Raw genomic sequence first — 21792 nt, 5'->3', positions numbered from 1 at the left:
CCCTTTTTCCTGTTGGGGACCATCTCTCCACAGGAGGCAACAGAGCCATGCACTGGGTTCTATTGCATGTCTCCCAGAACCTTTCCTGAGATATCCCCTTCTCTGCCCTAACATCAACTCTTGCAGAACAGGAAGGAAGGCCACGGTGACTCTTGAGCCTCTCTATTGCCTGGCCCGCCCCTTGCACCAAGGGTGGCCCCAGGCGCCCTGGCTTCCATCCCTTAGGGGTGTTTCCTGATAGTTGTGTGTGGGCACCTTAATGTTCTGCTCTGCTGGGTGCCAGGGAGGACAACCCGTGTGTGAGTCAGAAACCAGTGGGAGGTGAAAGCATAGCAAAGTTTGTTCAGGGAAAAAAAAAAAAAAAAAAAGAGCCTTTGCTCATCACCCTGAGCACCCCGGATGTGGCTGTGGCTGTGGAGGGTGTGGTGGCTTCCTGCAGCTGTGGGCAACTGGAGGAGGACAGCTTGGGGCATGGAGTTTATGTGAGGAGGGTCAGGTGTGGCACAGAGCGAGTATAGGTGCCAAGAGCCATGAAGTAATGGAAATAGACGGAGAGAGGACCCTTGGCACTCACATGGGGCTGAGGGTCTCATCTAGCCTCGGGAGCTTGCTGTGTACCTGCTGCTTCCTGTCTGCCACAAGAAGGCTTCCACAAGGGACCCTGGCAAGTTGCTTCTTCCCCAGTCTCCCTTATGCTGGCGTGACCAGCAAGTGTGCGCTGTTGGCTCAGAGGCCCCCAGGTGCACTCACTGTACCCACGTGGCCTGGGCATACCCACCCTATGCCGCTGTATGAATCTAAGTGGGTACAGGGACTTGCTGAAGGCTGGGGGTGGGGCCTTGCTGTCTTCTGAGCTTCCGCAGCCTCTGGATTAGGCCCAGAGCACTTCCAGCAGCCCCTCCCACGGGCCCTTGCTAATGGAGGTCTCACGTTGAAGGCTGTTCTTCTGAATCTTCTCCGGAGTGCCTCCCAGGAGCGATTTCCACCTGGCAGCCTTTCCCTTGGGCAGGCCTCTACCACGCCTACTCCTAAGCTTTTCCTAAAAGCCCCCAGCACCTCCCTTTGCTCTCAGGACTCTTGTAAGTCCCAGCCCTTAGCCCCTTCCTCAATAGTGCCAGCTCAGAGTTATGACCATCTCTTTGGGAGATGCGCTGTCCAGACACAATCTTCAGGCTCTCTTCCGGAGCAGCTGGCCTCCCAGGGTGACCTGCCTTACCCAGCCGAGACCTGTTGATTGATGATGCCTATGGGGACTCTTGGGCCAGCAGGGACTAGCCTGGTGGCAGGTTTGCCTGCAGTGAGAGAAAGACCAGGTTTGCAGAGCTCTGCCACCAGGCCTCACGTGGTCCCACTTACTGCTGGGGACAGGGCTCTTGTGTGCTGTTTGGGGCTTTGGTTTTAATTAAACACAGGGCCTCACTTTCATTGCTTTGGCCACACCATCAGGACACATGGTCCAGGGTTTGTTATCACCATATGAGGAGGGCCCTTGCACCCAGCTCCCTTCCGGGGGAATTCACTGTGTGCCACTCTGGCCTGCCCTGTGCCACTCTGCCCCAGCTCTGTCCCAGCAAGATGTGCGTGCTGCCTTGGTTTCTATAGCTCTGCAGGTATTAGGAGAAACGTGGTGGGAGATGAAACAGTGGAAGGCCAGTGCCTGGTGCCAATGCCCATGGTGAGCTTGGGGGAAATAGAGGCCATTACCAGCAGCAGAAAGTGTAACAAGGGGCCTCATGGGTCTCGCTGTACACAGGTGGGGACTTCACAAATACACAACGTGACTAAGGAAAGAGTCTGTTAGGAGCCTTGGGCACAGTGGGAGTTAATTTTGGTTACTGACCTGACACAACATAGAATGCCCTGGGAGGAGAGTCTTTTCCACACTGGGTTGGCCTGTGTCATGTCCGTGTGCGGTTGTCTTAACTAAGTTGGAGTGCTTCACCGTGGGCGGCACCGTTCCCTAGGCAGAGTCCCGGCTGCGTAAGAATGGGGAGACTGAGCGGGGCACAAGCAAGTGAGCGTGTGAGCGTGACATGGCCACCTGCGTGACGTTCTTTCCTCCCTGAGTTGCTTTTTGTCAGGGTGTTTTATCACAACAAACGAAACTAAAACAGGAGAGATCTCCTCATCACACAGACACACACTTCTGGTGATGGGTGGGGAAGCAATGGGAGAGGCTGCCCACCAGGAGGGAGAGCCAGTAGGTAACAGCCCTCGGATGGTCTCTTGCAGCCCACCATCTCTTCGTGGTCACCGCCTGCCGGAACCCTGACTATGGCACTCTCATCCAGGAGCTGTGCCTCACCCGCTTCAAAGAAGACATGGAGACCATCGGGAAGACTCTATGGTGTGACTGGGGAAAGACCATAGGGTGAGTCCTGTCAGCAGAGGAGGGCCTGGGAGGCAGGCCCTCTCCTTTACATTGGGGCACCAGGCCATTGGGTCTAAAGAGACGGGATTGAGGGCAAAGGGCGTACCAGTTTGGCAGGTGGACAATGCAGAGAGTGGAAGGGTTGTGTCCTCAGTGGCTGTCAGGTAGCCATGGTTACCAGGAGAGCAAGGGATGGAGGGTTCAAATACCCATAACAGCCAAATGCAGGCACCTGGGGGCAGCTGAGCCTCATTCAGTGCCAGAACCCTCAGTGACTGTCTTATGATAGAAGGCAGGCCGCTAGGGATCTCCCTGCTGGCTCCTTCCATCCTATCATCAGGCCCGAGCTGACTCCCCATCTCTCTGCCCAGCCCACCCTGTTCAAGCTTCAGAATTGCAGGGCAGGTTATCACTGAAAGGGTGGCCCACAGTCCCACCAAGGGTGGAAAGGTCTCATCCTTTCCCTGTGAGACCTGGCTTTTCAACCCAAGGCCCTTCCTTCCTCCTAACACAGTGTTTGCTCACTGTCTCTCAGGCCCCAGGCACCCCACAGCAGGTTGGAGGTTCTCCCTGACAGGATATTCTTTCCACCAGCAGGAGTAAGGATCAAAGTTTGCTGTGTCCATGTTGCATTTTCTAAGCTTTGTTCCTATTTTATTGTGTGGGATTGGGAGCATCCTGGAGCTCTAGTGGGTGAGTGGGAGTGTAGGGGTGTGTGTGTGTGTGTGCTGCCAGCTCCATCTGGGGTTAGGGTGCTACCCAGGTCTAGAAGCTCAGTCCTCAGACAAAAAGTGTTCAAAAGATGAGCATTAGAGATGAAGAGAGCCTTTGACTCATGGCCATAGAACAGAAAAAAAAAAGAGTAAATTTCTCCAGCCCAGGGAGTCAGAGCAGGAATGTGGACAAAAGGAGTGACTGATAAGGGGCAGGAATGTCTGTCTTTCTGGGAATTAGCAACTCCCTCGAGAAACTCAGACATCGCGCTGCTGCTGTTACTGCTGCTGCAGTTGACGCCAAGGCCAACACCAACGCTGCTATCGCTTCTTCCTCCTCCCCCTGCCCCCCTCCTCCTTTTCCTCCTTCTTCTCTTCCTCCTCAGCCTCTTCTTCTTTCCTAGCTTCTAGTCAGGGTGGCTGGTAGGTGTCCTTAGCCTCAAAAGGACAGTCAGCAGCCAGGCAAATCTAGGTCATGTTCACCCTGTACTACAGCCTGGACAAACTGCCTTTCAAATGATCCACATACTGTCCACACATGTGTGAACTAAGAGGAATTTGACCCAAAGCTTGGGGGCAGCAAAGGAAACAGACACAACATGAAAGCAGAGACACCAAGCCTCCTTCCCAGACCCAAACCCTGATGTCTGGGAAGTCAGTGCTATCACCAGAAGCCCCTCATGTCCCTGGGAGGTCATTACCACCACAGTAACCACCACACAGCAGAGCAACCATCTGCAACTGAGCACACAGGAACTGTGTGGTCTCCTAACCATGCAATCTAGTCATCTACAAGCTATTGAAACTCAGAGGTCTGGTAGCACAAGGAAGAGATTCATGGTGAATGAACTGTGACCCAGCTATGACAGGCCTGCCTGATGTCTGAACGGATTCTGAGGGTGATTGAGGGCATTTCGTAGAACAAGGTTTTTCTCCATCATCATGCATAGGTGTTCAGTCTTGATGCCCTGTGAAAACAGGCACTTTCTTCCAGTGCCCAGGAGAAAAGAGAGGGAGTCCTAGTGACCCATGGTGGGGAAGACAGGAAGAGGGGTCCAGTATCATTCACAAAGAGTATGCTTGGTGATGTGAGGCACAGGCTTCACCTGGACTCTGGCTGGAGGCCTGGCATGTCCTGTGGGATGATAAAGCTCCCATGTGATCTTCAGAACCTCCCTGGTAGAGGGGGGCTGGAGAGCATGGGGTGGGGAGTACAGGTTCCTGGGATGGGACCCATTTTCCCTCGGGCCCTCCCTGCCCTGCAGAGGCACCTTCCCTCTTACTAAGTGTAGCCAGTGACCTTGTCTTTCCCTGCATTCTGGGGACAGAGCCTTTGCTTCTTCTCTGTGATCCTTTGCCACAGCAGAGTGTACGGTCCCTGCACACTTGTTGAAGACAGTCTGTAAAATGGAAAAGTTCATTTTATTGTGTTGCTGAGATGAAAAATAACCTGTTGTAAAGCAACTTGTGGGAGAAACGGGGCTTAATCCAGGTTATAGTGATCACTGTGGGGAGTAAAGGTAGGAGGTTCACATCCTAGCCACCAAATCCATTCAGAGCAGAGAGAAATGAAAGCATGTGTGCTCGTTTGCTTGTGCTCAATTCGAGTTCTCTACCCATAATCCGGGCCCCCTGCCTAGGTGACGGTGCCCCCCACAGTGGGCTGGGTCTTCCTACATCAGTTAATAATCCAGATAATACCCCTCAAGCCAACCCGATCTGGACAATGCCTCCGTTAACACTGTATCCCCAGGTGATTCTAGGTTGTGTCGAGCTGACAGTTAAGACCAATCACAGCACAAGATGTCTGCCATGGTGGTGCAAGACGAAGGCTTGAATCATGCACCCATGCTCCATCTCCAGGATGGAGAGTTTTGACAGCTGTGGTCAGCGATATAAACTCAGGCCCTTTGGCTCAGGACCTACAGCTCTGTAGACACAGGTGTCCAGAGGCCCCCAGCAAGCCCCACAAGGGGCACTGGGAGTCTGTTGGGGTCTTTATCCACCCTCTCCTTTCTCTGCCCTACTGGGCTGCTTGGAGACATTTGGCCTCCTCTTCTGAGCTGAGGAATGAATCAGGAGTTGTAAAAGAAGGGACAGGTTGTTAAAATCAGAACAGCCTGTTCTGAGGGCTAATTGGCTTCCTGGCTCAGCTGAGCAGTTTGTGTTTAAATGAAAGTTGCATTTATTATGATCCAGGGAAGACACAGCAGGGCCCTGAGGGGAAGCGCTCACTGCTTGCCCTGCATAGATCAGCGATTACTCGTATGCACAGACTGACAGCAAGGGAAGACGGGCAGGATGGCGGACGCTGGCAGGGTGGTGCAAGGGTGTTCTAAAGAAGCAGGGCCGTGGGCTAGAGACGTGAAGAGGAACGATTAGCATCAGGCCAAGGAGAGGTGGCCGTGGTCAGAGCCTCGGGGTTGTGCAGCAGGGGGAGTCCACGTCACAGCAGCACCTTAACAGGTCAGCTCGGAACCTGCAAGCTCCAGGTCTACGGTCTACACGGTGATGTCATGCCCCTGCCCTCCTCTCTGGGTCCTGTGAACCCACTGCATTCCACGGTGTGGGGGAGTCAAGTTGCAGGTGGAACTGAAGACAGGAGCTGGATGTCCATTCTGTGGAGACCACTCTGGATTCCCCAGGGGGTCAGAGTTAATCCAGGGCTCCCTGAAGTCCTGCAGGCTCTTGCACTGCATGACTTTCAAACTGGCTTTTGCCCTTGGACAACACTGGTCCTCGTCTGAGCACTTCCTTGCCTTCCTAGGTTTATCTTTGATGTCCTAGGCTGGGAATCCGCCATTTCTCCAAGGACTCATCATTGCTCCCATCAGGGTGTGAAATTCAGGACCCATAGTAGAGTCCAGTTGTATACAACCCCATGTTTGCACACCCATACATACACATGCAGACCCCTAATTGGATGGACTCAATGTAACCACACAAAGTTAGAAAACATGGGTAGCCCCTCTTGGTAGGGACTTTAATAATTGGTTTATCGCACTGGAGGGATGGCTCAGTGGTTAAGAACACTTGTTGCTCTTCTAAAGGACCCAAGTCAGATTTACAACCTCACACAACTGCCTGTGGTTCCAGCTTCAAGGCGTCTGGCACCTTTTTCTGGCCTCCTTGGACACCTGTGCGTGTGTGTGTGTGTGTGTGTGTGTGTGTGTGTGTGTGTGCGTGTGTGCGTGTGCGTGTGTGTGTGCGCACACACACACACACACACACACACACTCACATGAAAGAATCACCCTACCCAGCTGGAGAATTTGGTAGATTCCCCAGGGCAGGCAGCAGGCTGAGAATGTATACAACAGGGCTTGCATATATGTGGATTCATTAGTCTCAGGGTTGGATTTCTTCCCATGGACCAGGTAAGGCCCACTCACCTCTCCGAGATTCGCTCTTGATTGTGAATGTTAAGCACACATCCCAAATTCCAGACTGCTATTTTATTTACTAAAACTTGAGTCCTAGGCCTGGCCATGTGGCTACCCTGGGTGGAGTCAGAGCTCCCTGCCGCCCGCCATCCCTTCCTACTTCTCTGGCCACACCCACTTCCTGTGGCCGATGTCTCATTGCCTCCTTCTGTTTTCTTCCTGTGTTTCTTTTGCACAAATGAGCAGGTGTGTGCATTTTTCTTATATTTTCATTCTTAGATAAAGGACAACATAAAGCCAGGCTGTGATGGTGCACTCCTTTAATCCTAGAGCTGTAGAGGCAGAGGCAGGTGGATCCCTGAGTTCGAGGCCAGCATGGTCTACACAGTGACTTCCAAGACAGCCAGGGCTACACAGAGAAACCCTGTCTCAACAAACAAGCAAACAAACAAACAAATGGGTAGCTTATAACTCCACCTCTTCTTGGACTTTAGATCATTTGTTTACTTAACAGTACATTCTGGAACTTCCTCCATGGCCATACATGGAGAGCTCCTCTGTTTTCATATATGTGTAATATTCTACTATGCAGTTTCTCAACTGGGGTCCTACGAAGAGTCACTGCAGCTGTGTCCGGCATTTTTTCACTCAGATGATATTCGCACCGGCTGCCTGTGCCTTCCCACTGTTGGATAGCTGGGACGCAGGGTCAGAAGATGGTGTCACGAGGGTCGAAGGTTGCACTGTGTGCCCCATCTGCAGTGCCAGGCCATCTGTGTCCCCAGGGGTTTGCCAGCGGACTGTGCTGTCCTGTCAAGACTGTCGCCGTCTGGGAAGTGGCATTTCTCTGGTTGCAATGAGTCTGAACATCCTTCAGGTGTTTCAAGGATCATTCTTTCCTTTCTGTGACTTGTTTGCTCAGGTCTTTTTTCAAAATTCCTGTTTCTGGTGCTTTCTGAGATCTGTGAATGCAAAGGAGACTCTGGGCATGTCTCCCTGACCCCCCTCCAGCTGTCAGCCATCTTTTGACATACTTTTTGTTGACATGCATTTTTTTTTTTTTATTTTGATTTGTTGCTGTTGTTTTTTTTGTGTGTGTTGTTTGTTTGTTTTTGAGACAGGGCTTCTCTGTTCTGGAACCCTGTAGACCAGGCTGGCCTCAAACTCCGAGATCTGCCTGCTTCTACCTCTGGAGTGCTGGGATTAAAGGCATGCACCACCAATGCCCAGCAACATGCATTTTTTTAAACTTATATTTGTCACTCTTCGTCATGGCTGAGTTCAAATCAAGGCTAGAAAGTCCTTCCTTACCCTGGCTTTCCTTTGAGCTTATATGGTTCTACTGGCTGCAGCTGTGTCCAGGCCAGGCTGGAGCTTACTCCTATGTACAGGGGTGAAGTAGGGATCGAATTCTATCTTTCCACGGGTAGTTTCGTTTTCTGCATACAAAGTCTGCCTTTTAGCTGCTGGCCTGAGATGTGTCCTTTAAAGGACACAGAGACCCTCCTGGGAGAGTTGAAATGATTTTAATCCAGCCAGATCTCTGTAGCTGATGGCCTGATGGTCTGTGGCCATGACAAAAACTGGCCGAGAGGAGGACCCTTGCCTGCACGAAGGGGCCACTGGATTATTTTTAGAGGACTCTGTGGCCCAGGAATATGGCTCAATGGTGTAGCATGTACCTGTTTCTGGAAGGCCCTGGGCTCTATCCCAAAACACACACACACACACATGCACACACACACACACACACACATATACATACACACACAACATACACACACACACACATACACACACATGCACACACACACACACACATGCACACACACACACAGCTCTGTGTGTTTCACACACAGAAATAGCCAATAGCATTCAGGTGCTGTCCCACAGCAGAAGGCTTACTGGAGTGACTCACCTCAGCCTGTGGCCTGCTTTGGTTTTCTCATGGTCAAGGTGTACAACAATTCTGAGTTTTGTTTTTTGAGACAATCTTACTCTGTAGTCCAGGCTGACATGGAGCATTCTACATAGGCCTAGTTGGCCTTGAACTTGTGGCCCTCCCCTCAGTCCTGAGGGCTATGAACACAAACCTGGCAAGGTAGGCAACAATTAAAGTTACCTGAGAGCCTAGCTACTCGCACGGGCCAAGGCTCAAAAGCAGCCCTCCACTTTGACCGGGACCCCCACAGCCCTGCTCCTCATCTGTTACCTCCTGGGTGGATCTGTCAGGAAGCTTGATGGGAGAGAGGCTCAGGATTGCCCGAGTCCTTGATGGTAGCACAGGGCATCTTGGGGTCAGCAGCATCCAGCAAGATCCTGCAGAGCCTGTGAACTCAGCACCAGGCCTCTTTGTGTGCTGGGCTGAGAGATGTCATTACTGGGATCATCTCATTAAACCACAGCCCTGGCCTGCTAATGGAGACATAATATCATCTATGTATTAACTGGGAATCTAATCTAACTGGGGAACGTAGAAAGAACATGGAAAAAAAGTGTCATGGGAAGCTCACTACCAGAGACCTCCTCACCGCAGGTGTTGGGAGAGAGAGAAGGCAAAACAACAGAAGGATCCGAAACTTGCGGGATCCAGCTGGAAAGTAGATGCTTTGATTCTCTTTAACCTACTTTTAATTTTTTTATTTATCACGATTAATGCATGTGGAACATACACCCCACGACCTATCTGTGGAGGACAACTTGGTTCCCTCCTCCTACCAGGTGGGTCCCAGGAATTGAACACTGGCTGTCATGCGTGGTTGCAGGCGCCTTTATCCACTGAGCCATCTTGTCAGCCCTAAGGTTAAAAACATAAGGACTGAACATGCCCAGTGGGCACCATGTGATGTTTGATACCCACGTGAGTCAGGTTAAAAACCCTGTCACAAGCGTTTATCCTTACAGCGTACAGTGAAACCGTCCACAACCACTCCTCTCTCTCTTTAAACCACACATAGTTACTGCTTTCTCTGTGACCCCACTGTGACCCGCAGCCCAGCATTCCTTGCTCCTAGCTGTTAGTTAACTCCAACCTTTCTCCACTCCTCCCTGCCCTTCTGCACAACCCTTGACCATGAGTCCTTTGTTCTCATGTGTCTTGTGGCCAGTTTGTGAGATTCCATGTGTGAGTGAGATCATCTGTTTGTCTTACTCTGCCTGGCTTCCCTCACTTGAGGATCTGGTTCCATCCCTGTCAAAAAATGGCGGCGCCATTTAGTTCTTCCCGGTAGTGGGATAAGTGTCCCAATAGTCCAGTGACAGACACGTAGGTTCTCTCTGTTTCTCAGCTGGTGTGACCAGTGCTTCAGAGGAGGTGTGAGCATGGGTGTCTCTTCAACAGAACATCACTTCTGACAAATCGGAAGCAGAATGCTGGGCTGTCTGGGACTGTCTTCAATTAAAAAAAAAAGTGGCTGTTTCTCACCTCACGAGAAACGTTAAACTGGTATCCTGCTTTGCTTTCAGTTGCCACAAGAAAGAGCTCGGCCAAAAGCAGCTCAGAGAGAAAAGGGCTCCTTTCAGTTTATAGCTTCCTTCCGGGGAAGTTAGCCTAAGAACTCAACAAAGGCAGGGCCCGCCGCAGGGGCCGCCACAGGGGCCGCCCCAGGGGGCGTTGGGGGGGGGTTTGCGCCCCCCCCCCCCCCCCCGTGGCTTTCTCAATTTGCTTTCTAATGCCTCCCAGGACCACCTGCCCAGGGGGACACCAGCCACTGTGGGCTGGACTCCGTGTCGATCATTAATCAGAAAAATTCCCCCTACGAGCTTACCTACAGGCCAATCTGTTGGAGGCAGTTTCTCAACTGAGGTTTTGTCTTCCAGGATGACCTAGTTTGTGTCCAACTGTCAAAAGAGCTAACCAGCACAGCTGGTTAATAGTTTCAGGCTCTGAGATGTAAACGTGGGCAGGAGGAAGACACTACAGACAGAAAGACACCAATCTAGACAGGGCCACACCTGCCATGGCCCTGTCACCAGACCAAAACACTGTTACCCTTGTCCCAGGCAAGGTGTCCGCTCTCTGCTTTAGGCAGAGCGTTTGTGACTGCAGGCCCCACCTGCCCCACTCACAGTATCTTACACTGTCCTGGATCCCAGGGGCCTGGCTCTCTAAGGGCCGTTCAGAGTCTGTGAGGCTGAGGGCCCAAGGCTGCTTCCCAGCAGTGTAGCTGAGTCCAATCTGAGCCACAAAGACTCTCCAGCTGGCTTAGAAGCTGTGGAGTTATGGGTAGGGCTTCCTGGGACATCAGGAGTAAAGGTGGCCATGGCATGGGTTAACAGGACACCTGTCTGAAACCTACTGTGCAAGGCGACCCAGAATCCTGCGCTCTGAATAGGAAGTAATATACCCCGATCACCATTTTCAGTAATTGATTTAGGCAGGGTGGGATGGCCCACGTGTCTCACTTGGGCTTGCTGTCTGCCCTCCTGTGGCTGGACCTCACAGCCTCCTTTGTGTGACCAGGGCATGAGTTAAGGCAGGAAACTCAGCTCCCAGTTGGCTGAAGGAGTTGCCTATGTTTTGAATTTACACAGGAGCTGAGGGTGAGGTTTCTTCTTAGACCTCCAGAGGCTCTGAAATGGCAGTTGAGCAGCAGGTAGGCATGTGAGCTTCTCTGGGCTTGTGCTCTGCCTGCCTGCCTCACAGAATAGTGAGGTATGCTTTCCCTGTATGCTCTACGGGGCAGCCATGTTGCCAGAATCGTGCCAGGCTGCCCACTGGCCTATACCCCTCCCACTGTCATGATGGGGCTTCCTCACTTACCATGGGCATGTCCCCACAGAGGCACCCATCCGGGAATTTGTCATGTGCCAAGTGAGTACTGAGGTCACCTTTGTGCTGATGACTTCATTTGTGATGGTGAGAAGTTGGGGATGACATAGAAGGGCTTCCTGGCCTAGTAGGACCAATGGATGGGTACCCTGGGAGGCCACGTGGTGCAGGACCTAAAGCAGGCACTGCCTAGGCCAAGGCTACTGTCTGTCAGGCTCTGTGCTTCCCTGTGGCAGAGTAAAGATGATGTCACCTCAAAGGTGACAACTGGATGGAGCTGTAGAAATAGCTGGTGGTGTGTTACATAGCATAAAACACTAGCACCAAGCTAGGTCAGCCATTGCGCCCACGGTCTGCCCTACTTAACGCTGCCCCTCTCGCTGTAGTCCACAAACTGAAGCGATTGTCTTCATTTCGAGAGTGACAGGAAGCCCTTCCGGGCTGCAGTAGCGTTTCAGTTGGGATCAGCTCACTGAACCCTGAATGCCTACCCCAAGGTGAGTTCCACCAAAGATCCCCAGAGAATCTGTGGAGCCAGCCTGCTGGGATGGGAAGGCAAGAAAGGGAACCCCATTTCCTTCCTCAGCTCCCAGAGAGGTTGGTGAAGGAGCTGCTGGCAGCTATTTCTTTATGCCCAATGGCCATTGCGTCATTCTTGGCTCCCTTTGTCCCAGTTTCTGGGCATCTTCCTTGTAGGGGCTATGGCTGAGGGAGTGGCACCAAGCCCTCTGTGTTGTTGTTTCCATCTGCTTTGTTTTAAAACCTCAGAGGCAGGGTGCAGCCTTACTGTGTGTCCGAAAGTAAAAAGTTCAGACTTGGGACACCACTCAACAGTTCCCACCATGTTGGAAGGCAAGCCAGGTGGGATGTGTCCAGTTATGTAACTTGCTCCCACTTCCCCATGGACACACTGTTTCCTGGCCCCCCCCCCACCCTGGAAAACTCCAGAGCCTGTGCAGACTGTGCAGACTGAAACAGCCAGGTGCTCACACTTGGGCTGCAGTGAGCCTCCTCCCAGGCTGCCTCCTGAGGCTCTGGCAGAGGGCAAGATGAACGCACGCTGCTGGTGCCACATCTTGCGTGCTGTGGGGGATAGCTGTGTGGGTGGAGGCGGTAGCCAGCGTCTCTCCCGCATGCTTCCCTCCACCCCAGCCTTCCTCTGGGCCAAAATTCAGAATCTTTCTCAGGGACACGCAGGAAGGGGCCCCCGCCTCCCCCGTGTCATCACACACCGGCAGCCTTCCCTGGGTATAGTTCGAAGCTGCAGACACTGAGCCATCTTCCCTGTCCTCGGTCCCCTCGCCTCTGGAAGCGGTATGTGCCACTTCAAGCAAAGCCACATGTGCTTCAACGACGGCTCCCAGGTTTCTCCTTCCTATCCCCTTTAGGACCCGGAGCACAGGCGCAGTGTTTACTCAGTCATGCACTGTCAGCCCCTCACCTCACCAGGACACACAGCGGTCCTTCAAGCAGTTAACCGCCTACATTCTCAGGCCTCCATTTTTATCTTATCTAGTGTCTCTTTTCCCCTGCTTAGTTGCCACCTTCTTCATCAGACGGATCAAATGAGGATGGGGCTGGATGGGGCTGGAAAGATAGCTCAGCAGTGAAGAGCACTGGCTGCTCTTCTGGAGGACATGTGTTTGGTTCCCAGCACGCACATGGCAGCTCACAACCATTCATAACTTCACTTCCAGGGTACCCAGTGCCCTCTTATGACCACTGCTACCACGCATTCACATAGTACACACACACACACACACACACACACACACACACACACACATGCAAGCAAACCACCCATACATACACATACAATAATTTTTTTAGTTTAAAAAAAATTTTTTTTAAAGGGAATGAGGAGACCCATTCACTCCTTCATAGCTGACCGGGATGGTCTAGAAGACAAGCTCTGCTTCCCAGAGAGGCAGCTTTAAACACTGTGTTTTTACTTTAACTTTTTTTCTTTCTGTGTAGCCTTGGCTACACACTTTATCCTGGACTCACTTTGTTGACCAGGCTGGCCTCCAACTCACACAGATCCGCCTGCCTCTGCCTCCAGAGCGCTGGTTTCACAGGCATGTGCCACCACACCTGGCTTAAAAGTGTTTTTATTGTTTTGTGTTGTGTTGTGTTGTGGGTTTTTTGTTGTTTTAAACAGAATCTTACCATGTAGCTCTGTCTTGGAGCTCCCTCTGTAGACCAGGCTGGCTTAAACTCAGAGCTCTGCCTGCCTCTGCTGCCCAAGCGCTGGGATTAAAGGTGTGTGCCACCACTGCCACAGGCTTTCTATCAGGCGTTTGCATGTGGGTTCTGCTCTGTTCCAAGATGGCCACTGTGTGAGCTGCTGCTATCATGACTGCCTCCTGATTCTCCTTATCACATCACACGATCACGTAGCCGGAGGTGATGCTTAGTCTCCTGTAGACAGTGAAACCGGCCTTTCAGCAGCTTGTCCTCTGCCTGCTCTTTGATCATCTGTGTTCCTGTACAAGTGCTGGATTTTTCTTCCACATGGATGGCAGCAAGCCTCCTTCCAAAGGTGCTCACGTGGAGTTTGTGCTCTTTGTTCTCCCAGGCACTCCACTTTTTTTGTCTTCTGAAGGTTTTTTTCCCCCTCTTTCTATGCTGTTTCCCTCCCTATTGTTGAGACATGATGTGTTTTCTCTTTTTAAGTGAGACTGTAATATCGGCAAGCTATTTTTACCCAACCAGCCATGATGTGTGTGAAACATACATATTTGTATGCTTGTGTTTATTTTCTTACTTGTCAAGCCACACAAGTTGGGCCCCTCTCCATGAAAGAGCAGCAATCTCTGACTTCCATTTCCCCCACTCCCTCCCTCCCTCCCTGCCTCTCTTCCTCTCTCCTCCCCCCAACTACATCTCTATCTTTTCCCCTCCCACTCCTCACTGACTGCAGTTATACATTCTCAAATCTGCCCCTCCCTCTGTGTCCTCTGTTTGGCTTGACTTTTTCACTGTGTCTGTCTTTGACAGTCACGCTGTGGAGTTGGCATTTCATCCTGGCAAGGCAGGCTCTGATCTGGCTTCTCTTCACTTTGCAGATGGCTTGTTGATGTACATGTGTCTTATCATTTTTAATGCCATCATTCCCTCTAATACAGAGCTTTTTCATTCAGGCCGTTGTTAGAAATAAGCTGTGCATCTAAGACATTCACAGGATTCAGATTGCCTGAGGCGCTTCCAGCAGCCTTTGTGTGTGACTGACAGCTTGGCAGGTAACAAGCCTGAGAGTTTTCTAAGTTCCTCTCACTGCTGTTCCATTGCCTTTGGTGTCCATGTTAGGCAAGAAGGTGGAGCAATTACAGTTGATTGACTGGCTGCTTGATTGATATGTGGCTGGGAATCCCTGGCTTTCAGCTTAAAGTGTTTAAACCTTAAAACCTTAGGGTGGTGGCTTCCTTCAACCATGGGGACATCTGCCCGTTTAGCAACAACTAGGTGTGGTCCTTGAAGGATGGGCAGTGTCCTCACACTGTCAGCCTAGGACACTGCCCATCCAACACTTTCTTCCACCTCTTGGTCCTCTTCGGTGTCTGCGCCCAACTCAGTCTTTGGTCACACTTACACTGTTTTTACTCCTAGCTGCATTTCTTCTCTGGCTGCATTCTTCTCAAGAGTCTGTTTTTATTTCTGGCCTTTCACTTTTTAGAAAGCATTTCCTTGTTGGATGTTGCAGTGACTATCAGTTGACACCCTAATGCCGCGAGCTGACTTTTGTCACTCCCTCAGTCTGAGGACAACTACCCTCAGAAGACCTGATTGCCACCATTGGTGTCATGTGGGTGGCTGCCTGGGGCATTGACAGAGTGCTGTCTCTGCCTGTTCTTCACGACTCCAGGGCCGAAGGGGTGGCAGCATTTCAGCAGATTCCTCTCTGGAGACATGGCCAGGCAAGAGGTACAGACAGAGCCTGGTACCTGCATAGAGACCACTTATAGATAACGAACACGGGCACCTGAGACCCCCTCCCCCCGCAGCTGACCCTGGTTGGGAGTAAGCTCCCCGCCCAGCCGGTGAGTCTAAGGCTCTGTGAGTTTTGATTCATGGCAGCCATTCTGTGACCCAGACTTACAATCCAGGGTGACAGGTTCTCCATTTCAGTGGGGACCATGGCTCCCCATTGTGCCTGGCATGTTCAGAGACTGAACAGACAGAGATCTTCACAGAAGCTGAGGTGCCGATGCAGTGTAGCTATCACCCTGTGTGGAGTGGGTATCTCTGACAAGTCATGTAAGGGTCTACGCACCTGAGAGGACTTTAGAGACAAATGATTGACTCGGCTCAGCAGCCGCTTGCTGGGGATGTGGCAGGCATGTGGCCAGGGGTTCTGGCCACCATGTACTAAGCAGGACAGAGCCTTCTGTGCCCTCCTAGAGCCGTATTACCTACTCCTCAGCCTTCGAAGAGCCCATGTGCTTCGTTGGGATCTGACCCAACAGCAAGAGGGAATGGACCCCATCACCTCTAAGCAGCATCCAGCCCACGCCATCAGCTGGGCCAGCCTCCTGCCTGGAGCAAGGGCAAGACAGGAAGTCAAAGGCCACAGAGAAGCCACATCCACTGTCCCTTCTTCAAGGGGCTTTAACCTCAAGTCCCTTCCTGTTTCTCTCAGGGACAACTTCCCCGCTGTCCCATGTCCCCAGATCACAAAGGAGTCAAGGACAGTCCCTTCTTCTAGCTAGTCAGGATTCCTGCAGGGACAGTGAGCACCAGTAGATTTTTGCCTCAGTGTCTCCATTGTCACTCTAGGCTCTGGTGACTCTTGCTGCATGCTCATCCTGTCCCACTGGGCTCACCCAGCTTTCTGACTGGGTTTATATCCTTGGATCAGAGCCCAGGCACGTCCCTTCTTTATGTCCTTCACACTGGTCTGCCATCTTACACACCTGACAATGGAAGGTTCTCACACCTGTGGCAGCTAATGAGATACCAGGCTCTAGTCCTGGTACAAATGGTCTCACCTGGCAGCATGTTTCAGTGACTTAGTGAGTTAGCAAGAGGAGAAAGGCTGCATCACAAGTAGCATAAAACCAGACACAGAGGGATTCTCAGGAAACAGAGACCCTGAGTGGAGGTTGTCAGTACAAGCTCCTGGCAGCCCCTGGACCCATCTAAAGCTAAAAACTCCAAGGCTCTGTGAATAGTAAGTTGCTATCTCAAAGTCACATTGACGATGGGCACTACAAGAGTAGGATGTTCCTGATCTTTCCCTTTCCCCCACACTCAGGATTTCTCTAATCCCCAAAAGAGGTTGGGTTAGGACAGGAGGGACAGGGTGGCACAGGGGTGAGTTAGTGACATGTGTGATGGCTTGTCCGGTGCAGAGGTACAGCAGGGAAGACAGTTCAAGGGCACATTCAGGAAGCCCTACAGATAGTCCCAGCAAGTCCACTGGCTGCAGGCTTTCTTGGGAAGAAAGGCATGGGGAGAGCCAAACTTTGGATGGCTGCCTGGAAGCTTGGACAGAGGGTAGACTGGAGGAGACAGCCCCCTCCTTCCCAGCCACCATTGCGTGCTTCATAAGGACAACAGCCCTGGATGGCAGCATCCAAATATAGCATCCCCGGCTGTCACGCCTAATCCCAGGCTTGGACACATGCATGTCCCCAAGAGTGTGGGAGCTGTTGGGCCTCACCCTGCCTGAGTCCCCTGCTCCCTACCCCCACTCAGCTGGACTCAGCTTCTGTTTTCTAGACAGAGGGTTCCCAATGGGGGGCAGGGGGGTTCTAGGAAAGCTCTGGTAACTGTATTCAAGCCACAGGGGAGACACATGTTCCCAGCCACAGAAGCTCAGTCATCAGCCACTGCACCCTGTGTCCTCAGCCACCAGGGCTGGGCTCACTGACATAAAACAACCCCTTCCTTGCCCAGACCCTGATGCCAATGCTGGGAAAGAAGTCTGTGACTTTGCCTTGGACGATTGCTGAATGTTAACGCTGCTTCATCTCACAGCCCCAGGAGCTGGTTCCTGATCAGGCCTGTTCTCAAAGGTGGCATCGTGCCCACCCTCCTGGTAGGGCCTCTCCATGGGGAGCTGGGTTGGCATTGATGGGCTGCATCTGTGCCAGAGCCAGCTGCATGGGGGGCCACTGATGGATTTAGAAGCTTCTCTTCCTTCCAGCCTGGGCAGAGGTGCCCAGACTCCTCCCTGGCCTGAAGAGGGGGATAAGGTGTCAGGACAGAAGAGGTTTCTCAGGGCACAGAGGAAGCAGCCGCATGGGTAAAAGGGAAAACAGCATCCAGCATGTCCAGCTCTGCACTGGCCCTCCGTGACCTCTCCAGAGGTCTCCTCACCAAGTACCCTGGTCTGTAAGGCTGGGTGGAGGAGTGAGCCCACCATGAGAGTAGGTACCAACGTTTCCTGCCCTCTGAAAGGCCAGCCTTCAGCCATCTCAGGAATATGATGTGTGAACAAGTGAGCTATGAGGGTGTGAGACCATCACCCCAGCCTAAGTGAGCCCCATTTCACATGTCTTTAGTTATCATGAGGTGTCCACTCGTCCCGAATAGTGGGGACTTGGCTAGGCCTGCTTGGGCCTCCGCAGCCCTCTGGGGTTCTGGTATCTACTTTGTTTCAAATCCCTGTTGTCTTAGAGCCTGCACAGCCCCTTTTGTCCTTTCCCCCTACACCTGATTCTCTGTAGGTTGGATTTGGCTGAGGAAGCCTGGGAGGGCATTAAGGCCCAGGGGAAGAGTAAGTGTCTGAGCTACAACTGCCCTTTAGCCAGAGGATCCCTAGGCCTGGGCTCAGAGCTAATGTGTGTGGCCTCAATGTGCTACACTCCCCTATGAGTGGTATCTGAATACCTAGAAATGTATGAGCAAAATGCAGGATCTCAGGATCATTAGCAGTGCCCTTGGCGGGGCACTTTTCTCTGTGGGACAGTGGGGGCCCGCACAGGCTCTGTTCAGTGACCTGCCATTTAGCCTGAGGCCATCATTCCAGATGAGCATGCAGGAATGGCCATTTGATCACAGCTCAGCAGTCACACAGATGATGTCACTTGCAGAGGTGAGGACGGCAAACTGATAACTGAGCAAGCCCAAGCACCCTTCTTCAAACAACGTGGCCCACAGGCAGAGCTGGCAGATAGCAGGGGTGGGTCAAACTGTTCCGCCGAGGAATATGCCCCTGATGTCTCCCACCCCACCCCTGCCTTCAGATCTTTCTACCCAGGGAGCTCTTCTGCCCAGACCTGAAGGCCAGAGTGGAGCCCTCTGGTGGGCATGGGAATCTCAGACCCCGTTTTATCGTTGTCCACTGGGCCTCTGTGTGGTGGCAGAGATTGGGTGGAGGTACCCGTGATTCAGCGGGAGTCTCTCTCTTGCCACTGGAACCCTCCCAGAGTTCCTTATCTCATGCATTGTTCCTGTTTTTGGTTTCGAGAAAGTAGAGGTGCCCAGCAGCGGTTGGCCAGTGTACCCTGGGAAGTGGCTGCAGACTGCGGAGGTTCTGCACTAAGCTGGCAGTGCTGTTGCTGGGTACTGAGCCCAGGGTCTTGGCAACCTCATCCATGCTGCCATGTCTTGGACAACACCCTTGTACTGCCTGGGAAATGCCTTTGCTCCCATGTCAGAAAATCATTTTATGCAGTTCTGGGCAACACCATCTTAAAATATTCATCTACCACCACATGGTGGGTGGAATGCTCAAGCTGGGAGAGCACAGGGGCCTCTTACTCCTCAACTCCCCCCTGTGGCCCAGCACAGGAGGATCACCTGTAGCGTGTCATCCTCCCCTCCTCCCACTGCACAGCCTGGTGGACCAGCCACTGTGTGTGACTCTCAGAAAGACACAGCTGGCTAGAGCCCGCTGGCTTAGCACGAATTTCCCTAGCCTGGGAGAGTGTGGAAGTGCTTTAACCCAACAATTAACAAGACTTCCTCATACATCTGCCCAGAATCTAGGAAAAAGTGCCCCGTTTTTCCCTAGCTCCTATAGCACTGGGCAGCTCCCTGGCTTGTCTGAACACCACCAGTAAAGTGGATGGGCTGTGTTCTCCCACACCGGAGCAGAAACCTTCTGCATAGACTCGCTGCCCCAGGGGTCAGGGGCTGGCTATTCACTCCACGATTGACCATGCCGGACTGAGGAAGTCAGGACTTTCGGCAATCAGGGAAGCCTCCTTTGCCCACTGAAGAAAAGTCCCTGCTGGCTATCTGGGGGGTTCTGGGTAGAGCTCTGCCACCAAAGGCAGAAGCCACCGTCCACCCAGAAGGCAGCCGAGCCTAAGTGCTTCAAGAGGATCGGCCTCTTCCTGACTGATGGAATGACTCCAGACACCACGAGGGAGCGGGTACTTGCTAAGGGAAAGGGCCTCTTCATGGAGAGAGGAGGTTTCAGAAGTAAGTGTTGGCTGGGATGGTGGTACAAGCCTAGGCAAGAGGATCATGAGTTTGATGCCAGCCTGGACTATATAACAAGACTCTGTCTCAATGTAATAATAAGGAGGAAAAGGAGGAGGAGGTTAAATGAGTTTTATCAAAAGCTTCTCAACATTAAACGGTATTTTCCCACTTGACATGTTGAAGTGTGATTTTATGACAGATTTAAAGCAGTCCTTGACCGTGTTCTGTACAGCTAGATGAAGGTTTGGGGCACTTTGGAGCTCCCTTCTGCACCTCTTCCCTCTTCCTTTCTTCCTTCCTTCTTTCCTTTTCTTTTCTTTCTCTTTTTCTTTCTTTCTTTTTTGAAACAAGGTCTCACAACATAGACAGACCAGCTTCACACTTGCAGAGGTCCACTTGCTCTGGAGTGCTGGGCTGACAGGTGTGTGCCACCATACCCAGCCCACTGAATATTGTTTACACGTGAACCTGATGCTTTCTCTAATTTACCTACTCATTTTATTGTTGTTTTTCATTTGTTGTTTTCTACTCTCCTCCCGTCCACAGAGACTCTTCAGAGTCATTCCTGTTTTGCTGTAGCTTTTTTAAATTGTTGTTTGTTTGGTTTGGTTTTTTGAGATAGGGTTTCTCTGTGTAGCTCGCTCATTCTCAGGAACTCGCTGTCCTGGAACTCCCTCTGTAGACCAGGCTGCTGTGGAACTCAGAGATCCGCCTGCTCTCCCCCTGCCCCCGCCCCCCAACTCCCAAGCGCTGGGACTAAAGGCGTGCGCCACCACCCCTAACTGTTGCAGCTGTGTTAAAGAATCCGTTTTGGAGCTGGGGGTGGTGGCACACTCGTGTCAGCCCAGCACCCTGGGAGGCAGATGCAGGAGGATCTCTGTGAGCCTGGTCTACGAAGAGAGTACAGGACAGCCAAGGCTACACAGAGAAACCCTGTCTCAAAAGACAAAAAAAAAAAAAAAAGAAAAAAAAAATCAGCTTTCAAATTTTCTTATCCCTGTTATTGGAGGGTTTTTTTGTTTTGTTTGTTTGTTTTTCTGGTTTGGTTGTTGTTGTTTCAAGACAGGATTTCTTTGTGTAGCCCTGGCTGTCCTGGAACTTGCTCTGTAGACCAGGCTGACCTCAAACTCACAGAGATCCTCCTGCCTCTGCCTCCTCAGTGCTGGGATTAAAGGCCTGTGCCACCACAGCCTGGCTCCTGTTTTAATGCATCACTAAGTTAGTTTTTAGTGTTTTTTTATAGTTATAAATGCGCACACACACACACACACACACACACACACACGTGTGAATGGTGGGGGAGGGGAGGACAAGTGCTACAGCATACACACGGTGGTCAGAGGACAGCCTTGTGTCATTGCTCTCTCCTTCCACCTTTCTGCCAGGAACCGGATTCGTGCTGCCAGGTTTGCACAGCCAGAGCCTTTCACCCGCTGAGCCATCTCACAAGCCCTTTTTACGGGTCTTGATTTGGATACCCACTTGACAATTTCCTTTTATCCAAGGTCACGCCACCTATGGCCGTGTGGCCTTGAACTCACTGGGTAGCCCAGGCTGACCCCCAGCTGTCAATGATGCCCCTGCCTCAGCCTTCCAAGTACTGGGATTACAGGGGTGCTGTTTTGACGCTTGGACTTTTTGTTTACTTTTGTATTTGTATCATAATCATAATTTACAATGATACACTTTTCTCAGAATTTATTTTGGAGCTGATTTCATTAACTTTTACATGCACGCAGTGTGGTTTTATTTCCATGACTGCCTCTAATTGAATGTTTTGGTTCACTCTCGGGTGGCCTGGGAACTACTTGCCACCTTTCATGTCTATAGACCGCATTCTTTAAAATTATCCCTTTTTTCTTTGCTAGAATTTCAGTTTTTAACATTGCAGCCACTGAAATACAGCCTTATGACTTTCACTTTGGGAATTTGTTGGCTTTTTTCCTCTGATGCCTAATATGGATCTGGAGACTTTTGGCAAGATTGTTGGTTCTTGTAGAGTCACAAGGTCTCTTATTATTTTGTATTCATTTGCATTATTTTTGGGCTAAACTTTGGAGGCATGCTAAGGCCTCCTCCCTGATGAAGATGGGAAGGTGTGTATGTTTATCAAACCCCAACACAGACACAGACACACACACACACACACACACACACACACACACACACACACACACA

General features: G+C 51.5%; 1 protein-coding gene across 1 annotated transcript in view; it reads left to right on the top strand.

The window, feature by feature from the left end:
• Ramp1 (receptor activity modifying protein 1) overlaps positions 1 to 21792 on the top strand; it is a 42682-nt gene that overhangs the window by 10887 nt on the left and 10003 nt on the right. The window contains exon 2 of the mRNA XM_055617139.1: positions 2233 to 2371. Coding sequence (XP_055473114.1) covers positions 2233 to 2371 — 139 coding nt within the window. The remainder of the gene's footprint in view (positions 1 to 2232; positions 2372 to 21792) is intronic.

Source organism: Psammomys obesus, unplaced genomic scaffold (genome assembly GCF_907164565.1).
Source record: "Psammomys obesus unplaced genomic scaffold, mPsaObe1.curated_primary_1811, whole genome shotgun sequence".
NCBI lineage: Eukaryota > Metazoa > Chordata > Mammalia > Rodentia > Muridae > Psammomys > Psammomys obesus.
Note: the sequence above shows the minus strand (reverse complement) of the source record. Positions and strands in the feature narration are given on the sequence as shown.